The 19,599-nt window shown below is 42.5% G+C and overlaps 2 protein-coding genes across 5 annotated transcripts in view; both read right to left on the reverse strand.

The window, feature by feature from the left end:
* rasgrf2b (Ras protein-specific guanine nucleotide-releasing factor 2b) overlaps positions 1-9,026 on the reverse strand; it is a 40,190-nt gene extending 31,164 nt beyond the window's left edge. For all 4 annotated transcript variants that reach the window (XM_019889213.1, XM_019889232.1, XM_019889223.1 and 1 more), the window contains exon 1: positions 8,427-9,026. In XM_019889213.1, coding sequence (XP_019744772.1) covers positions 8,427-8,702 — 276 coding nt within the window. In that variant the 5' untranslated portion in view covers positions 8,703-9,026. The remainder of the gene's footprint in view (positions 1-8,426) is intronic.
* A 2,685-nt stretch (positions 9,027-11,711) lies between these two features.
* The window catches only part of msh3 (mutS homolog 3 (E. coli)), a 28,753-nt gene continuing 20,865 nt past the window's right edge, over positions 11,712-19,599 (reverse strand). The window contains exons 22-24 of the mRNA XM_019888742.1: positions 15,865-15,997; positions 15,600-15,768; positions 11,712-11,930 (exon numbers count right to left, since the gene is read on the reverse strand). Coding sequence (XP_019744301.1) covers positions 11,846-11,930; positions 15,600-15,768; positions 15,865-15,997 — 387 coding nt within the window. The 3' untranslated portion in view covers positions 11,712-11,845. The remainder of the gene's footprint in view (positions 11,931-15,599; positions 15,769-15,864; positions 15,998-19,599) is intronic.

Consider the following 19,599-nt stretch of genomic DNA (forward strand, 5'->3'; position numbering starts at 1 on the left):
TTGGTCACTGGTATGAATCGTTTTTGACTAGCGACAATCAGAATAGCCAAAGCTAACAAGGGTAACTGCTACTGTTATCAACAACCAGCTTGTTTTCATACTCTCGGACCCACGCAGATGAATGAAGACCGTGTCGCCATGTTGACCACATTTCGCTTCTCCGCACAGAGTTTCGGTCATTCGAAATACATATATTTTTTTTTAAATCAGCTTTTGCAAGCATAATTTTGTTCATGACTTCTTGTCATAATTTTTTTTTTAATTATAGACACATTTTAAATAGCAGTAATTACACTCTGAAGCTGTGCCTGTCAACGTTGACACAACTCTATTATTAAAACCTCTTTAGTCACCAAGAGGAACATGACTCTAATAATTACACCATCAAGCTATTTTTTCAGAACATCTCAACACATCTTTCCCAAGCTCAGAAGGAGAATCAAATCCTTCTGAGCTTGAGAAAGAGGCACAAAAAAAAAATGGAGCCAGGGTAGGGTGCGTATTGCTCCAGCAAAGCAATCTTCTTCTCAGCCAGGAACTGTCAGATGCTCAGGGCATTGTGAGCAGCCCTGCTGTGACTAAACCTAAAATGTAAAATCGGACTCATATACACATGCAAAATGCAACCAATGTCCTCAGGTGAACTGTGCGTTCGATAATCAAATCGTCCTGCCAGGAAGATGTACATATGCTAAGCCAAATATGCACACAAATAACATACTGGTGTTCGACTAGCAGTGCCATCGTCGCTGTGGAAACCATTCAGACCAGTGTGAATGCACTCCAAACGATTTGAAGGGTTTGTATCTTTGTGCGAGTCCGGCGCAGAAAGAGGAAGGCGGCAGGCTTCGTGCACTTTGTATTGTGGCTCACTGTGGGGGTGTGATACACTGCAGGTTACCTCACTGCTTCACTTTTATGCACAAAAAAATAAAAATAAAATCAGCCCGTACAGATACTGCACATGGAGCACATCTTTTAAAGTTGACTATCGCCAATAGCTGAACAAAAAAACATTACAGTAATGAGTTGGTTTATCGCTCCTGAGTGCATGACTATGCACGTGTAATGTGTGGCAGAACACAGGCTTGCAGCTTAGGGCAGATTGAAAATAACCCTAATTAAGCGTCACAGCTGTAGTGCGAGAGTGAGACAGGCCAGAGGGAGAAAGAGAAGCGAGAGACACCAGAAACACAAAACACGGTGCAACATACAAAAATCGTCAGAGTCACGGCAGATCTATCTGAACAAGTTTAATGGAATTGCCCTTGAGATGGTAAAAAGCGAGTTGGCGAATGACTTTTCATTATATATATTTTTTAATGTAATCGACAACATTGTGTACACGTCCACAATCGAATACAAGAATTGTATCAGAAACACCAACACAATGACAAGCTCCCTATTCAACAGGACTAACATCAGGCTACATGAACGTAGCCCGATTTTGAGCCGACAGACGACACGTGTCGCAGACAAGTTTCGTAGCCGATTTTTGAGTTGCCTTGACGCGTGGCAGCGTTTTGTGACAGCATAGCGTGACCTGTCCTACGTCATCTTTCGATCGGTTCTTCGGCAACAACCAAAAGGGAGACAGTGCCCTCCTACTTATGACGAGGGGACCGGACATGGGGCATGCCATCACAGTGTGGTGTATAGTGAAAAATGACTTGAACAAAATGGGAATTACTTTTGCCCGTTCTGAACATCGAAACAAATTACATGCACAGAATGCCTTCATCGACATCATTTCGACAGCCACTCGTCCTGCTTCCCCACTCCAACCAGCAGCAATGGACTGAATCATCTACGGAAGGACGCAACGGCCGACAGGGTCCGGTCGTGCAACATTTCACTCAGCCCTCCGTCACAACTTTTTTTTTTCACAAAGGTGTTCCTCTCTTGCTGAGCTTCACAAGAGAATATAATTGCAATAATAATTGTCTGGGGGTTTTAAACCATTTTCTACAGCTCTTATCTTCTTTCGGTTAATTGACCACTACATTTATCATTTATTGGGAGCAGTTTCTAAGGTTTTGCTAATTCAATAAGCAAAGCAAAATAGCAGAAACGGCTTTCAGCACGACGCGGTGCACCTGCACCTTCTACACCAGACAAGCACATAAAGTCAACAAAGCATTTATAAGCATGTGTTTTATGGAGTATCCCCACCACCACGCGGCCCCCTCCACACCTAAAACATGCTTTACTTTTGCAATGTCTGTCTATCACATACAGGAGCGTTGCGGGCATACAACCTGCCGGGGCATAAAAATACCACAAAGAGGATTTTCCTCTTTTGGTGTAACAGCAGAGGTGTCTGAATAAACCGTAAATCTGCTTTACTGTGTTTGTTTTGCCTTTGTGCGGGCTTATTAGCTCAGCACAGACGCTTGACAATCTTAATAGTTGACACTGCAATATACGACATGAAGACCCCGCCGGGTGTGCCACCTCTCATCCATGCGGCCGCCATTGATGTGAGCGGTGACAATAACACCACTGCACACTACAGAGGCTCGTTCCCCTTCAAGCTTTTTATCACCCACTGCGTGTGTGTCTGTCTCTGAAGATTGCACCCGCAACTGTTAATGAAATTGCATTCTGTATGATTGCCGAGCTGTTTTGTCCATCCAGTTCCACAATATAATGACATATGCCACAAGACATACAGTAGGTAGTAGCGGTTGAATCCGGTTTCATGAAGACGTATATCGACAGACCAGCACAGACACCTGACATTTTAGTCAGACGACCACAAAAATGAAGCATTTCTCAGTTTCAAATTCACTTGTGCTTTATTGTATTTGTGGATACATTTACTGTGGTTGTCATATTGTATTTCCAAATGCTTCTCGCATCCGTACAGCATTATAGTATACGGGTGTTAAGTGTCATGAAGATGATGTGTGCTGTACCACGCAACCTCTCGTATTAATAAAGTTTTTGTTAGCAAACGGTAGTTCTGATTGGTCTCAAGCACAGGTGTCAAAGTCAAGGCCCAGAGGCCAGATCTGGCCCCACTTCAAGTATAACAGGCTACTCCTGCCATTTGCACAACGGCCTACATATTTTTTTTCCAGTTGAGGATTTGCAAACATGTCAATTTACATGATGCTTGCGAAAATCTGTACCAAAATTCATATTCTCATAAGTAATAAATAAGAGAGATATTGTAAGCATTTTCTTGTTGCCAAAACCCCTCACTACAGTAACAAAAACAACAGTTGGGTACACCGTTATTCTTGACTTCTTTTATGATTTCAGTCATAACGGCCCTCCAAGGGAAACGGTAACTAAAACGTGGCCTGTGACAAAAATGGGTCCTGGTCTAAAGGTTTTGGCGAGAAAGATGGGATTTCACTTTGCGCCTTGCTCTTGGTCACTGGTATGAATCGTTTTTGACTAGCGACAATCAGAATAGCCAAAGCTAACAAGGGTAACTGCTACTGTTATCAACAACCAGCTTGTTTTCATACTCTCGGACCCACGCAGATGAATGAAGACCGTGTCGCCATGTTGACCACATTTCGCTTCTCCGCACAGAGTTTCGGTCATTCGAAATACATATATTTTTTTTTAAATCAGCTTTTGCAAGCATAATTTTGTTCATGACTTCTTGTCATAATTTTTTTTTTAATTATAGACACATTTTAAATAGCAGTAATTACACTCTGAAGCTGTGCCTGTCAACGTTGACACAACTCTATTATTAAAACCTCTTTAGTCACCAAGAGGAACATGACTCTAATAATTACACCATCAAGCTATTTTTTCAGAACATCTCAACACATCTTTCCCAAGCTCAGAAGGAGAATCAAATCCTTCTGAGCTTGAGAAAGAGGCACAAAAAAAAAATGGAGCCAGGGTAGGGTGCGTATTGCTCCAGCAAAGCAATCTTCTTCTCAGCCAGGAACTGTCAGATGCTCAGGGCATTGTGAGCAGCCCTGCTGTGACTAAACCTAAAATGTAAAATCGGACTCATATACACATGCAAAATGCAACCAATGTCCTCAGGTGAACTGTGCGTTCGATAATCAAATCGTCCTGCCAGGAAGATGTACATATGCTAAGCCAAATATGCACACAAATAACATACTGGTGTTCGACTAGCAGTGCCATCGTCGCTGTGGAAACCATTCAGACCAGTGTGAATGCACTCCAAACGATTTGAAGGGTTTGTATCTTTGTGCGAGTCCGGCGCAGAAAGAGGAAGGCGGCAGGCTTCGTGCACTTTGTATTGTGGCTCACTGTGGGGGTGTGATACACTGCAGGTTACCTCACTGCTTCACTTTTATGCACAAAAAAATAAAAATAAAATCAGCCCGTACAGATACTGCACATGGAGCACATCTTTTAAAGTTGACTATCGCCAATAGCTGAACAAAAAAACATTACAGTAATGAGTTGGTTTATCGCTCCTGAGTGCATGACTATGCACGTGTAATGTGTGGCAGAACACAGGCTTGCAGCTTAGGGCAGATTGAAAATAACCCTAATTAAGCGTCACAGCTGTAGTGCGAGAGTGAGACAGGCCAGAGGGAGAAAGAGAAGCGAGAGACACCAGAAACACAAAACACGGTGCAACATACAAAAATCGTCAGAGTCACGGCAGATCTATCTGAACAAGTTTAATGGAATTGCCCTTGAGATGGTAAAAAGCGAGTTGGCGAATGACTTTTCATTATATATATTTTTTAATGTAATCGACAACATTGTGTACACGTCCACAATCGAATACAAGAATTGTATCAGAAACACCAACACAATGACAAGCTCCCTATTCAACAGGACTAACATCAGGCTACATGAACGTAGCCCGATTTTGAGCCGACAGACGACACGTGTCGCAGACAAGTTTCGTAGCCGATTTTTGAGTTGCCTTGACGCGTGGCAGCGTTTTGTGACAGCATAGCGTGACCTGTCCTACGTCATCTTTCGATCGGTTCTTCGGCAACAACCAAAAGGGAGACAGTGCCCTCCTACTTATGACGAGGGGACCGGACATGGGGCATGCCATCACAGTGTGGTGTATAGTGAAAAATGACTTGAACAAAATGGGAATTACTTTTGCCCGTTCTGAACATCGAAACAAATTACATGCACAGAATGCCTTCATCGACATCATTTCGACAGCCACTCGTCCTGCTTCCCCACTCCAACCAGCAGCAATGGACTGAATCATCTACGGAAGGACGCAACGGCCGACAGGGTCCGGTCGTGCAACATTTCACTCAGCCCTCCGTCACAACTTTTTTTTTTCCATCATCACAGTAAAAATCTGAAACACTTCAAGTATAACAGGCTACTCCTGCCATTTGCACAACGGCCTACATATTTTTTTTCCAGTTGAGGATTTGATGAGTGGAATAGGTTCTACATGGAAACAGTCACTCGAGTGTCTTCGGCAATGCGAATAAAAACGGACGGCGGGTACGCTGGACACAACAACGCAGAGGCAGCATCCTACGGTGCACTTTAATAATATAAAGTAATCGCCTATGAGCAATTTCCTCATTTGCACAACCAAGAAATCTTTCCACAAAGTATTCTGCAACTCCAAGTTAATTAACCACAGAGGCCACATATAAGAAAGGGTTGCTGTAACATAGCAGCACACTTGGGTTGAAAGTTATTGTTATTGTTGTTGTTCGAGGATGAAACAAACAACGAACCCCTGTTCATCGCGGGGGTACATTCGAGACCAGGTAAGAAAAGGTTTTCAATCTTTAAATACATTGCAAACATTTGAACACACACCAAAATGATTCACGGTGTGGCATTATTTCCACGACAGGTACACAGGCTCCCTCTAGTGGTTCAGAAAAGAGTAATTGACTAAGTGAAATTCATTTGTCCATAACTTTTAAGTAAAGTCCATTTGCCTTGAAACATTTAGGCGCTTGTTTTTCAATAAAATATTCAGGTTTGAACTCACCATTTCAAAAGGTTGTCGCGTGAAAATAGAGATGAAGGCATAATGTAAATAGTGCTTGGTGCAATTTTGCTACTTTGGCACTTCAGCCTGTGAGTATTGGTTGTATTATCTGTCTACATGTGTTGCTCCACCATTCCTGGTCTAAAGGTTTTGGCGAGAAAGATGGGATTTCACTTTGCGCCTTGCTCTTGGTCACTGGTATGAATCGTTTTTGACTAGCGACAATCAGAATAGCCAAAGCTAACAAGGGTAACTGCTACTGTTATCAACAACCAGCTTGTTTTCATACTCTCGGACCCACGCAGATGAATGAAGACCGTGTCGCCATGTTGACCACATTTCGCTTCTCCGCACAGAGTTTCGGTCATTCGAAATACATATATTTTTTTTTAAATCAGCTTTTGCAAGCATAATTTTGTTCATGACTTCTTGTCATAATTTTTTTTTTAATTATAGACACATTTTAAATAGCAGTAATTACACTCTGAAGCTGTGCCTGTCAACGTTGACACAACTCTATTATTAAAACCTCTTTAGTCACCAAGAGGAACATGACTCTAATAATTACACCATCAAGCTATTTTTTCAGAACATCTCAACACATCTTTCCCAAGCTCAGAAGGAGAATCAAATCCTTCTGAGCTTGAGAAAGAGGCACAAAAAAAAAAGATTCAATTGGATACAACTTTATTGTCAAATGTGCTGTATGTGTAACATACAGCACAGATGAAATGTTTTCCCTCTCAACACACACATACATATATACATAAATATTTATTTTTTTTTTTTTGGGGGGGGGGGACACATTTTCGCAATAGCCAAGTAGGAATGTTTCTCAAACGGTTCTTGTGATACAGCAGGGGAACACAGCCAAACCTTTTGGAATAAAAGCAGCGCGCATTGTAATAAGGCTGTCACCATTTCATATTTTTAGAATTGATTATTCTATCAATTCCTCCATCCATTAATTTTAGTTTACATTAACGTGTATTACAAAACCGTTTTCCCCAATTACTCTTTCTTTACCATTAACTGTTGTATATTTGACAGGAGTTTAAAAAAAACAAAAACAAAATCACGTGAGAGGGACTGTTGTACTCACCAACCCTTTTTGAAATTGATTCATTTGATTATTGAGAGCTGTTGATTGAATTGATCATCAATTCGTGGTTAATGAAACCCAACACTTCAACAGTTTAAGTTTCATTTTGACTTTGCGAGAGATGTTGACAGTCTGGATGCATCCCAACAGCCTTACTTTAAACCGGGTCCACTTTGGACGTTGGAGAACAACCTGTTGCTGCATTGGTCTCCCACTGTGTGCTTTGAGGAAACAAGTGGTGACAATGAGGCACACTTTTCACCTTCAGCAGTACAATAATTAGCACATTCAAAGTCCACATCATAGAGCCTCACTTGTATCTCTCTACTGCAGCACATGGAGAGGAAAGTCAATGCATTGCGCAACAAATTCATTCTTTGGAGGAGGATCACCTGCAGGGAGGAGGCAGTGACACTGCAGAGAAGTTCCAACTGCGCTGTTGCTAAAGCTGCTGCAAGCAGCCTTTTTTAACGCAACTCTAAACTGGCATAATGACGCGGAGCTTTTTTACGACCGGCCACAGCATTAATACAATTGATAATGGTACCAAATGACGTTGTGCAACATACTGAGTGCTCTTTCTAATATTTTAACTTGGACAAGGTTTAAAAAAAAAAATAATAATACATACATACATATATATATATATATATATATATATATATGTATTATTTTTTTTTGTTTTGTTTTGTTTGTTTTGTTTTTTGGGGAAGGTTTTGACTTCTATAAGGCAAACAAAATGTCACACAGCTTTCTTATGTCACTGGTGAAACCACACTACTCGCAAAGGGAGCTTTTGCCACTATTTTGTCAATAAGTCTCAGTATTAGAAAATACCTTGGGAGCAACACTCCGTTTACCATATTTTGCTTATATGCAAGTCAAACTATAAGAAACAGCTCCCAGCACAACACACATCCACAGCCACATTACTGATACTGAGAATTATACCAAAAAAAAAAAAAACAAAGCACCAGGAAACGGCTAATATTTTATATTTTGGCTACCTTTCATTAGTCTAAATATTAGGAAAAAAAGCTTTCATGAAGACGCAGCAGTGCGGTTCTACCACTATTGTAAATTTAAAATAAAATAAAATTTGCTAATATTGTGGCCATATACAATTATTCTGCATTTAACGATTACTGTACTTCAGTTGTTTTGGATGGCATTTTTAAGTACTATAAAGTGTGGTGGAGTTGTTAGTAAGAATTCCATTCTATTTTGTTTGTTGACACATGTTGTGATGACTGAAAAATGTCATATACCATGACGAGGAAATCCACACAATACACATTTTGACAGCATTGGACTTGAGCATAACAGTTTGCTGAAGTTGCATTAAAAATTGTGCTTTTGGGTGGCGTCGTGATAGCATCTCCTTACCTGTTTCTCAAGGGCTTCCTTCCCCGTGGTGGACATTTTGGGTGCGGGTGCGCGCTCGCAGGTGCAGCCTTCCAACAGGTAAATCCCGGCGGGGCGTGCGCTCTGTTCATTGTCGAAGTAGAAGAGGACATTCTGGTAAAGAGCGAAGAACTTGTCATGCCAGCGGCTGTTCTCAGCGGTCTTCTTGCTTAGGAAGCCGCGTTTGGTGCCCTCTTTACGCGCTACGGCCGACAAGAAGAGCGCGTGGCCCTCGTTGTAACGCACGCTCTTCTGCATCGTAAGAGCGGCTCGGTTGCTCTTTTTCAACTTCTTTTTCTTCGATTCAACGCGTGGCCATCTCCGTGGGAAAAGTTTCCTTGCAGGGGAAGGGAGGTGAGGGGGGGGCTCAAGGGCGCCGAGCCGTGCGTAAAAGTTACCCCGCTGGCGCAAGCACAGCGTCCGCGGAGCTCCTCACGCCCGGAGACGCCGAAGGGGAATCCATGGCGCTCGCTCACAACTTGGGCGATGACATGGAGAAGCCTCAAGTTAGACGAGGGCGGAATGGCACAGAAGAGATAAGCTGTAATCGGCTTTTGACTACGGTCAACTGTCGGCACACACGTAACTACGAGCCCCAGCCCCTCCCTCCGTCCGTCCCTGCGTGGCCGACTCTCTCACCGGGGGGAGTTAAAGGCGGAGCGTTAATTTCTACGCTGTGCTAATGGCACCGCAGAAACCAAACAGATTTTCTTCCATCTGCACATGTACCCGTAGTGGCAATGTTATTCGCACTACATACATATATTTGGTTAAAAAAATAAACTCCTTGACTTGACTCAGTGGTATGTGGGCTCTCTCTAGTGGTATGCAAAAGATTCACGGCCAAAGTACAGTTCAGTTGTATTTAACTTTTTAGCACTATATACCCATTGGTATGACGTTTTTAACAAGTTTGTTTTTAAATGTTTATATCTGAATATTTTTATTAAACATGTAAATTAATCTTTATTAAAGGTGTTTTTTTTTCCCCACCTGTATTTAAATGGGGCGGCAGGTGATCGACTGGTTTGCACGTCCGCCTCACAGTGCAGAGGTGCAGCGTTCGATTCCAGCTCCGGCCTTCCTGTGTGGATTGTTGTTTGTCTATGTGTGCCCTGCAATTGACCGGCCACCAGTTGCCCGAAGACAGCTGGGATAGCCTTCAGCACAGCCGCGACCCTCATGAGGAGAAGCAGATTACAAAATGGATGCATGGATGGATGGATTAGAGCACAGTGTTAATGTTCAAACTGTGCCTGTCACAATGGCTCAGAAAAATGGGAAAAAAATATTTTCTAGGAATAAACCATTGCCTCATATTGAATGAACTCAGGCTATGCTGCAGTGTACCATCTGTATTCGTCGGGTTAGTGAAGTATAATCAATCATTAAAAAAAAAAAAATTACTAGTGACATTCTGAATGTAGAAACTATGTTGTCTGTGCGCACGGTTATACTGTATTGTCTTTCTCCTGTCCATGTGATGTACACTTGTTGTGTTCAAATATATATTGCTCAAAGTGTTACAACACACTGACTCTCAATACTATTTCTTAGCAGTCTGTGGTGTTTTTCGTGTTTGCGTTAAGCTGTACACACACAATATGGATTTCTCTCTGTTTTGTTTAGTTTCCGGAAGTGGCAATAAACAGCTTAAAACCTTTTTAAAGACTTGTTCAGTCTATGCCTCCCTGCTGCTTATTGCCAAGTGAGCCGAGTCGAGTTCACTGCCAATACAAGTGTCAACCGGTGGTGTCCGACTGCGTTGTGTTTAAGAATAGTGATGACGCACAGCAGGATTTCTTGTGTTGGTTGTCGTTTAATCGTGTCAATCACAAAACCTCATGCTAAAAGCAAAAACAATGTCCTCCCGTCAATTATGGCGATACAGCGTGCCCCTACGCAAATTATATGGCATAGCAATGCATTCAAATACTTAAATTTGTTTCCTCAGCTCTAAAGATGCTTACCTCCCCATGGACATTAAAAAAAAAAGGGGGGGGAGGGTCAAAGGTGTGAACACAATTTAAGAGAGGCAGTGCCATATTAATTATTGAAGTACGGGAACGGATAAAAAATTTTATTCCACTTGTATTTTGGAAAACCATGCAAGTCAGGTCACTCGTATCTCTTGCTTATGTTCTGTCCATGATCCCAGAAAAAAAAGTAATATTTCAGAAACAATGTTGTTTGGGTGATCAAAAAGTTAATAACCTTTCCTGAACAAGCCGCACATTTTGTTCTTTCAGTTACAATTTGTCGAGAGACGCCGCCACAACTGTGAAAACAAAATAACCAAAATAAAACCAGCAATTCTCAGGCATCCCGGAAGGGCCAAAGACTCTTGTTTCTCATATTACATCCAATCTGTTGAGCAATAATGAAAAGAGCAAAGGAAGGAATAATAACAACTGGAAATTGCAATGCCCTCCGATATTACATGTGAATGCTGAGAGCTGCGGAAAAAGTTCAATACGTTTTTTTTTTTTTGTCAAAAAAAATGAAAGCGCAACTATTGTCCCGTTGTACTTTCATTGTCTTGAATCTGTTGCACTATGAGGCTGATATTAAGTGTAACTTCAAGAAAAAAACAACTAGTGGAAGAACAATAACAATAGCATTTAAAAAAAAACAACTTTTTTCTGTCCATCTTGCCCGAGCTGCTCCTATTTCTTCTTCTATTTTCTGGTAGTCTGGATGCTTGCATCACCACGGTGCCTTTCATTGGTCAATTTCGTACTACACCCGACTCATTTGGCAGACATGCAAACTGTTTGGTGGTGATATCGTCTGTGGTGTGTTAGCTCAAAAAAGTATTACCCCCTTCACATTCAAAGCCACCAAACACAACCGAGATTGAGGAGCTTTTGCAGGACTCAGACAGAGGTGAGCTGTGGTGCACGCTAGCTGGCCACACTATCCTTGTGCCTACTTTTACTCTTTGCATTTCACTTTACACTACGCGAAGCCCAGAATTTTGTCTCGGAGCCATGACAATAATCCGAAGTTTAGAACATTTGGAACCTTAAATTTGTTCTGTCACCGTCCAGGACTCAATGTACGTTTTGGCGTATAACGTGAACATTCCGTTACCTAATGATTCTTTCATTTTAAAAGAATAGTACCAGTGGAGGACAGGCTTGACCTCGAAGAGCAAAAACTCTCTAGCTGGACAAGTGTCAAGGGTACAAAAGCAGTCCCTTCGTGGGTAGTGCATCCGTGCTATTAAGACGCAGTGATGGAAAAATTCATAAGAGTCACCCTTGGTGCATGTTTAGACTGTTTACTACATGCGACAGTACAGAAAACACACCCTGGAACTCTTACAAAAACACACCTGGAGAATTTTGTATCTTGTGAGTTTTGGGTCCTGTTTGTGTACATTTTGCGCTGCACGGCTGTCAGGAGCTGGACCGCTGCCACTCAATGAGAGAAGATTTGTCCGAGATACTCCAAAGCTCCGAGAGGAACTTCTCCTTCCTCCTCCTGGTAGAGAGACAAAATGACACCAACCACTCATCATCACACTAAAGCGCACACACATGCACGTATTCCCCAACATGTGTACGCTGTCTTTTGTAGTATATACATTGACAGCTGTGTGCGGTCAACCTCTGCCCGGCGGCTTTAACCGCCTCCGTGTGTGTCTTGTGTACTCAGCGTGGTCTCATTCCAACGAAGCACAAACATTTCATATAGGAAAGATTACACTGATGAGGACGTATCACTGCGTGTGTGTGTGTGTGTGTGTGTGTGTGTGTGTGTGCGTGTGTGTGTGTGTGTTAAACAGACATTTCATATGGTGAGGATTACTTAGGCAGAACCTATGCGCCGATGAACTCCCAGCAGGCCGCCTGCTCCACAGCCTTTATTTGGACGGTGCTTTCCAACCTTTATTGAGCCAAGGCACGACTTCAGATGTTTAATTTTATTTTTTTATTTTGTTAATTGGTGCTAATGCGCTGAAAGTCAAGTTGAGGCACCGCTGCTAGTCTGCATGTGCTGACCGACAACCTGTTAATTCCAGCCAAATATCCGCGTTGCTAAAACCCGAGATTCAACGACAAGCTATAACCATCATTTGCCAAATATGTGAGAAGTGGACTGATGTGTATCCCAAGCCTTTAATAAGCCAATTTTCCAGAATTTATATTCACGAAATGAAAATGTTTCATTTGCTTTTGTGTCCTTTTGTTTGGTTCGGTTCAATTATCTCCTAGCTAAAAGCGTCAAATTCATGCGGGTTTTGTGTGGCGGTGGGCAAATAGTCCCACAGAGCCACATGCAAGTCAAGGTTTCGAGAAAAAAAAAAAACCATGACATAAATGATGCTTCTATAACGCACAAGGTTGTCTTTCACCCCTGGTAGCAGGCACACACAAAGGCGGCAAGAGGCTTCACTAATTTCTCTCGTCTTGAGAATATTGTGTACAGTTTGTGGATGGGAATTGTGAGCACGACGATGAAATCAGGTTCATTTGGGCGTCAACCCTTGCATAAACACTCCGTTTTGTGTGTGTGCGTGTGTGTGTGTGTGTTAAACAGACATTTCATATGGTGAGGATTACTTAGGCAGAACCTATGCGCCGATGAACTCCCAGCAGGCCGCCTGCTCCACAGCCTTTATTTGGACGGTGCTTTCCAACCTTTATTGAGCCAAGGCACGACTTCAGATGTTTAATTTTATTTTTTTATTTTGTTAATTGGTGCTAATGCGCTGAAAGTCAAGTTGAGGCACCGCTGCTAGTCTGCATGTGCTGACCGACAACCTGTTAATTCCAGCCAAATATCCGCGTTGCTAAAACCCGAGATTCAACGACAAGCTATAACCATCATTTGCCAAATATGTGAGAAGTGGACTGATGTGTATCCCAAGCCTTTAATAAGCCAATTTTCCAGAATTTATATTCACGAAATGAAAATGTTTCATTTGCTTTTGTGTCCTTTTGTTTGGTTCGGTTCAATTATCTCCTAGCTAAAAGCGTCAAATTCATGCGGGTTTTGTGTGGCGGTGGGCAAATAGTCCCACAGAGCCACATGCAAGTCAAGGTTTCGAGAAAAAAAAAAAACCATGACATAAATGATGCTTCTATAACGCACAAGGTTGTCTTTCACCCCTGGTAGCAGGCACACACAAAGGCGGCAAGAGGCTTCACTAATTTCTCTCGTCTTGAGAATATTGTGTACAGTTTGTGGATGGGAATTGTGAGCACGACGATGAAATCAGGTTCATTTGGGCGTCAACCCTTGCATAAACACTCCGTTTGATGTCACCGAAGCTGCTTTAAATTCAACCTCACGACACACAGACTGGCCGCTCTGACATGTCAGGATCCATTAAAGCTCAAATCAGATGACTTTTTTTTTTTTTTTTTTAAGCTTAAAGGGCTCGCGTCTGCTGTTTCCATAAAAGTTCATCTTGGGGTGAAAGTGTGGATTAGATGACAGATAATAGACATTCATTTTATTGTAAACGAAGGCTGGTCCGCAAACATGATTTCAGGGGTTTTGAAACATGAAAAGCTTTCCAGATGAAAGATTTTGCATGTAAATCAATCATCGTGTCACCATCAAATAGCGGCTTGGCACCTTGCCTCATTTGATCACAAAGCGTGCCATCTACTCGTAAAGCTCTTCTTTCTCGCATGACGTAGCGTTCCCGACAAACGCAGACTTTTTAGTCTAACAAGACTTTGAGAAGTGAGTCGAAAATAAGAAAACACATCGATCCACAGTCGATGATACAGAGTCGGTAAAGTGGAACAAATGCCAGCTGACTTTGGTGAAAGGCGAGGTGTACCCTGGACTGGTCGCCATTTAATCACAGGACATGGATAGATAAACAACATTCACTATCTCACCTACCATATGGACAATTCAGAGCCTAAACCTATCACAGACTGGACACGTTTTTTATAATGTGGGAGTAGCTGGAGGACCGGGAGAAAATAAAGGCAGAGCAAGGAGAGAAAGTGCAAACTACCACGTGGGAAGCGAGAGATTTGAAATCAGAAACTCAGCACTGCCAGGCAGACGGGCTGCCCGTTCCTCACAATGCTGATGTTAAATGAAAGGGAATACATATTATCCCTCATGAAAGGACGTGGCTGAAATGAGATTGAGATGCAGACATTTGCTTGACGGCATTTTTCTTTTTAGCTCTAAATTGCATTGGGGTTGAATTTCCTCATGATTTCATCAGCGCATTACAGCGGACCCCCCTCCCCGCCCCCAGGACTCCCCATAGAGATCGATCGGGCTAGGCCATGAATAATAAAGACCTTGTTGTTGTTAATCAGTACGTGACAGTTGGAAGAGATTTGTAACAGATTTGGAACAGATCTTAACAAGAATCATGAAAGTCGACGCATGTGATTTTCTTTTGCGCCCCCCCCCCCCAGCCTCTATTTTGACATGTGTGCTTTCGACGATGCAGCCCACATCAGGGAGTATGTTTACTGTTCTGTAGAGCAGAAACCCCCAACCTTTTTTGCTCCATGGACCAGTTTAATGTCAGACAATATTTTCAGGGACCAGCCTTTAAGGTGTGATCGATAAATACAACAAAATAATATGATATGACCCGCATGAAAACTGTGGTATTTTCGAAAAATAATAATAAACACGAATCATGACATGAGGAACGTCCTATGTGGCCGCAACACTCTCTGGTCGCTATGATCACGGAAAAAAAGTAAATCCGAATTTTAAGTTGGACTCTTGATACTGTCTATTAAATGTAGACTTCTTTTTTTTCAACGTCGTAGGCTCCTCTTCTGTCTCCTGGCTAGGATTTTTCCCCTTCCCAAAGACGTTTGTTTTTTTACTCATTTTGCTAGCTCCTGGCTTTCATTTTAGCGGTAACTGATCATATGACCAAGAAGCGCTCCTTGACCTGCGTCAAGAGGAACACACTGTAGCAGAGAATCCGCTAACTTTTCAAAATACAATATCTTCCAGATTCTGAAATAAATAAAATGGAAGTCATGTAAATCCTTCATTCTTTTGTGCGGCCCAGTAACAAATGCCCCACGGACCGGTACCGGTCCGTGGCCCGGGATTGGGGACCCCTGCTGTAGAGAACTGCAAGCCTGAAGCTTATTGGGCCAACGTCATTTGAGAAAAAAGCATTACTGATTGTGTGCATGTGTTCACCTTCGGGAGTTGACCGCGTCCTCAAGCTCCCGGGCCTTGAGAGCCGCGGTCTGGAGTATTGACTCCGGGATATCAGCCAAGCGGGCCACATTGAGGCCGTAACTGCGTGCGGCGGCTCCTTCGCTTAACTGGTAGAGGAAGGTGATGAATTCAGGACGAATGTCTCCATCTGCGCAGACACGGTTCAGGTGAGTTTGAAACAGCACCGCCTGAAAACGGAACTGGAACGTGCCTAAAACATGTTAACGTGCATACAGAAGCTTACCTCGTGTGTCAGTAGCCACATCGGGTTCATTGAGGAGGAAGGACATGTGGTAGTTGGACACGTGTTGCGGGTACGCCCACTCCAGCTCACATAAGGGAAGGTAGTGGGTCACAAAGAGGGTGAAACATCTCACCTGCAATGGAGGCAGGACAGAGGTACAGTACAACGTAAAGCCATAGTCCATTTTCGGAAGAATGTGTCCTTATTGGGGTCGCAGGTGTCGGAGAGCCTGTCCCTGTTGACGTTGGGCCAGGAGCGGGGTACACCCTGGACAAATGGCCAGCCAATCGCAAAGCAAATGTCGACAAACAGCCACTCATACTCGCCTATAAGGAAGTGAAACACTTCGGTCAGTCTTTGGTCGAAAAGGAAACAGGAGAAAATGACACCCAGATGTGTGGATTGACCAATAGTATTTGTCGAAAAATATGACATTTCACAAAATGTGATGTCAGCGATATTTAACAATTACATGAGCCAAAAGGCACAACTGCTTCTCCCATTTTTTTTTTGTATATTTGATCACGTCTTGATTCTGTTTGCAAATGTAAACTTAAAATTGGATTAGTTTTAACCATTTTTTTTTCTCGAACTTGATGTTTGACGGGGTGTGTGGCTAATTGGGAAAGGCTAATTGTAGACCATTCAAATATTTTCTCAAAATGTAAGTAATGACAATTGCTACCAATGAATCTCTCGAAACAAATTTTCCATTCAAAACTTGACCAGGGTGTAAATTACTTGAAATGAATTGCCCGAAGTGCTGCATGTGTTCAGTTAAAGGCTAACCCATGTCAACATGACTGTTTTTCGACTTTTTCCACGCTATGGAAAGTCTGTTCAAAAAAATAAGCCTAAAAATGAAAGCAAGCGACGACGAGACTAAATTCACTTGCCATGTGAGCTAACCCCTGCCCGCCTACTCAGCAGTTTTGCAAGCCACTACCAACAAATAAGAATTTCAGATCCGCGCAAATTTATGAAACATGTTCACGCAGATGCTCCAGTGTTCATGTTGGATTTTGTCATCTTTCTAACAATCCGATGTCCACATTTTACCACATGACATACCTCCTCATTCTGGGGACATTTTTCCCAAAGGCGTGTTTTTTTATTTACACTGACTGATGATTACAGTTTGGTTCGGCTTAAAAAAAAAAAAATTGACGGACTAAATTGATCCAAAATTGGGGCATAGTCATGGTGAGAAAAGGGCAAATTAAATTGGAAGCCCAAATTTTCCCCCAAAATCTCAGTAAATTGAACTATGAAGATTCAACTAATGGCTAAATTAAATAAGGCTTTTGCCTAAAAGATGTGTGAAGACCAAGATAATACGACTGTGCCAGTCCCGTGTTTGTTTATGTACATACGTGTTGATGATTATCAAGTCTTTTTTGGCGTGCAAGAGAAATATGTAGGAGGGGGAAAAATAGGGATTGAAAAAATGTAATACACACAACAAATGGGAGGCGTGGTAACGATTATGTAACAGTCTGCCTCTGCTGAAGAACAAAGAGGATTTGTATCGACTGTGTACTCAAATCAAAACATTCTTTGTGGACTAATCCACCAATTGTTTTTTTTTTTTTGTATTTTGGGATTTCTCACTGCAAGCATTCACTTCTGAAGCCTTTGACATCTTTCTAGTCAATAACGACAATGTGGACGTTATTGATTGATTGAATGCACTGCATTACATTTACGACATAAATGGGGAGAAACGTGGTGGTGTGAGCTCAAGTACACACCGGCCGACGCTTCATGACAACAAACGCAATTAATTCTCCTGCTTAATTTAGCGACTTGCTCGAGCGCAAATGAAAAAAAAAAAAAAAAACACAAAAATAATTAAAGTTGGATTAGCCACCCCCCCCCCTTAAACCACCAGTAATGAAGATGAATTCTGAAGATGAAATCAAACTGTTCTCGAACCGCCAAACTCCGGGACGAGCATACCTCGCTCGGCGTGACAAAGGTCACGTCGCTAGAAATACTGGACCTCGGTCTGAACAGGACCACGGGGGTGACACCCACCCTCTTCCGGGAAAGTGCAACACGCATGGACACGCAAACACGCACACGCGTTACTTTAAATCGCTCCTGTCCACCTGCGTTGAAAGGGGCCAAAAAAAAAAAAATGGAGCCCGGTGACGGTTGGCATCTGAATAATGGTCTGATTGGATGCTAATGGCCGCTCGTTAGCGGAGCACCCCAGGGTGCACTGACAGCCTCGTCGGTGGGAGACGCTGATGAAATTAAGAGTTGAAGCGATTAAGTGAAGTCATCGATTAGTTGATAGAAAGTTCATGAGCTCAAATTATTCATGCTGACGGCTTCCAGTTCTGGCTCCAATCGAGTACATCATTCTAGTAATTGTTAATATAAAGCTTCAGTTCCACACAGTTGTGTGAGGCCTTTTTCCTAACGACGAGCTGTCAGCCAGCAATGGGATTTGAGCATATTGGCGGGTGATCTGATCCTAGGCAAAAGGCTCGAGGTGTCAACACAGCAACACGCCCCGTAATGTTTTTCGATCCAATTAGACGCGACGACATTTCCTTTCTGCTGTGCCAGTGTATGCACCTCACAGCTAACAAGCGCTCACTAAGGGCAGTTGGTGAGCTCCAAAAACAAAGTGGATAAGATTTAGTGTCAGCGTTGCATGTGAAGACGTCGCTGACCGGCAACGCTGTTATCTTGTTTGGGTTCAACAATAAGGTGACCAGCCGATGACCTTTAATTTTTTTTTTAATTCATCACTCCGCAGGAAGAGCTGTCAGTTTGAGGCTCCGTCATCGACTGGTTGGAGTCACTCGAGGAATTATGCTCAGTACAAAGACATGAATGAAGGTATACACTTGCAACCATCCACACTCACACTCAAACCTATGGACAATTTAGAGTGTTCAATGAGCCTGACATGCATGTTTTTGGAATGTGGGAGGAAGCCGGAGTACCCAGAAAAAACCCACGCAGGCCCGGGGAGAACATGCAAGCTCCACACAGGGAGGCCGGAGCTGGAATTGAACCCGGTACCTCTGCACTGTGAGGTCGACGCGCTAACCACTTGATCACCGGGCTGCCATGAGAATATGTGTCACTTAAAAATATGTTTCTTGTTAGTATTTGTGCTTTGCAGTGGTCTACAGCTACTCACCATCATAATGAGCCATTACTCGACAATAATGAAGTCTATGTTCACGACAAATGCAAGGTCTATAGTAGTAGTGGGGAAACTGTGGCCTGGAGGCCACATATGACCGGCTCTATGCTTTCACGATGGTCTAAAAAGCATTTAACATTATGAATATTTGTTGCATTTATCAGTTTATAAAGGTGAATAATTTTCTTGGTTCATTTTTTACCGACCTGTTTGCAATTGGACAAACAAAAGGCTTCCTCCCTGTTCAAGTTCACTGTCAAACTAAACATACAAGAGACAACTACCCATTTTGTACTAAAAAACAAACAAACAAACAAAAGAAAAACATAGCTTTGGCTTAATATCCGCTGGCTTAATGTTGACCCACATTGGGAAACACTGTCGGTGGGCTCATGAAAAGCATTGGTTATATAACCCTGTAAACAACAAGTATTTGAACACAAATGGTGGAGCAACACATGTAGACAGATTATGTAACAATAGTCACAGGCACATACTCTTTATCCTCTGCCAAAAACGAATTCAGACAATTTTATTTATATGGCCCTTAACCAGAAAAGAGTCTCAAA

This window comes from Hippocampus comes, unplaced genomic scaffold, assembly GCF_001891065.2.
Source record: "Hippocampus comes isolate QL1 unplaced genomic scaffold, H_comes_QL1_v1.1 scaffold155, whole genome shotgun sequence".
In the NCBI taxonomy this organism is placed as follows: domain Eukaryota; kingdom Metazoa; phylum Chordata; class Actinopteri; order Syngnathiformes; family Syngnathidae; genus Hippocampus; species Hippocampus comes.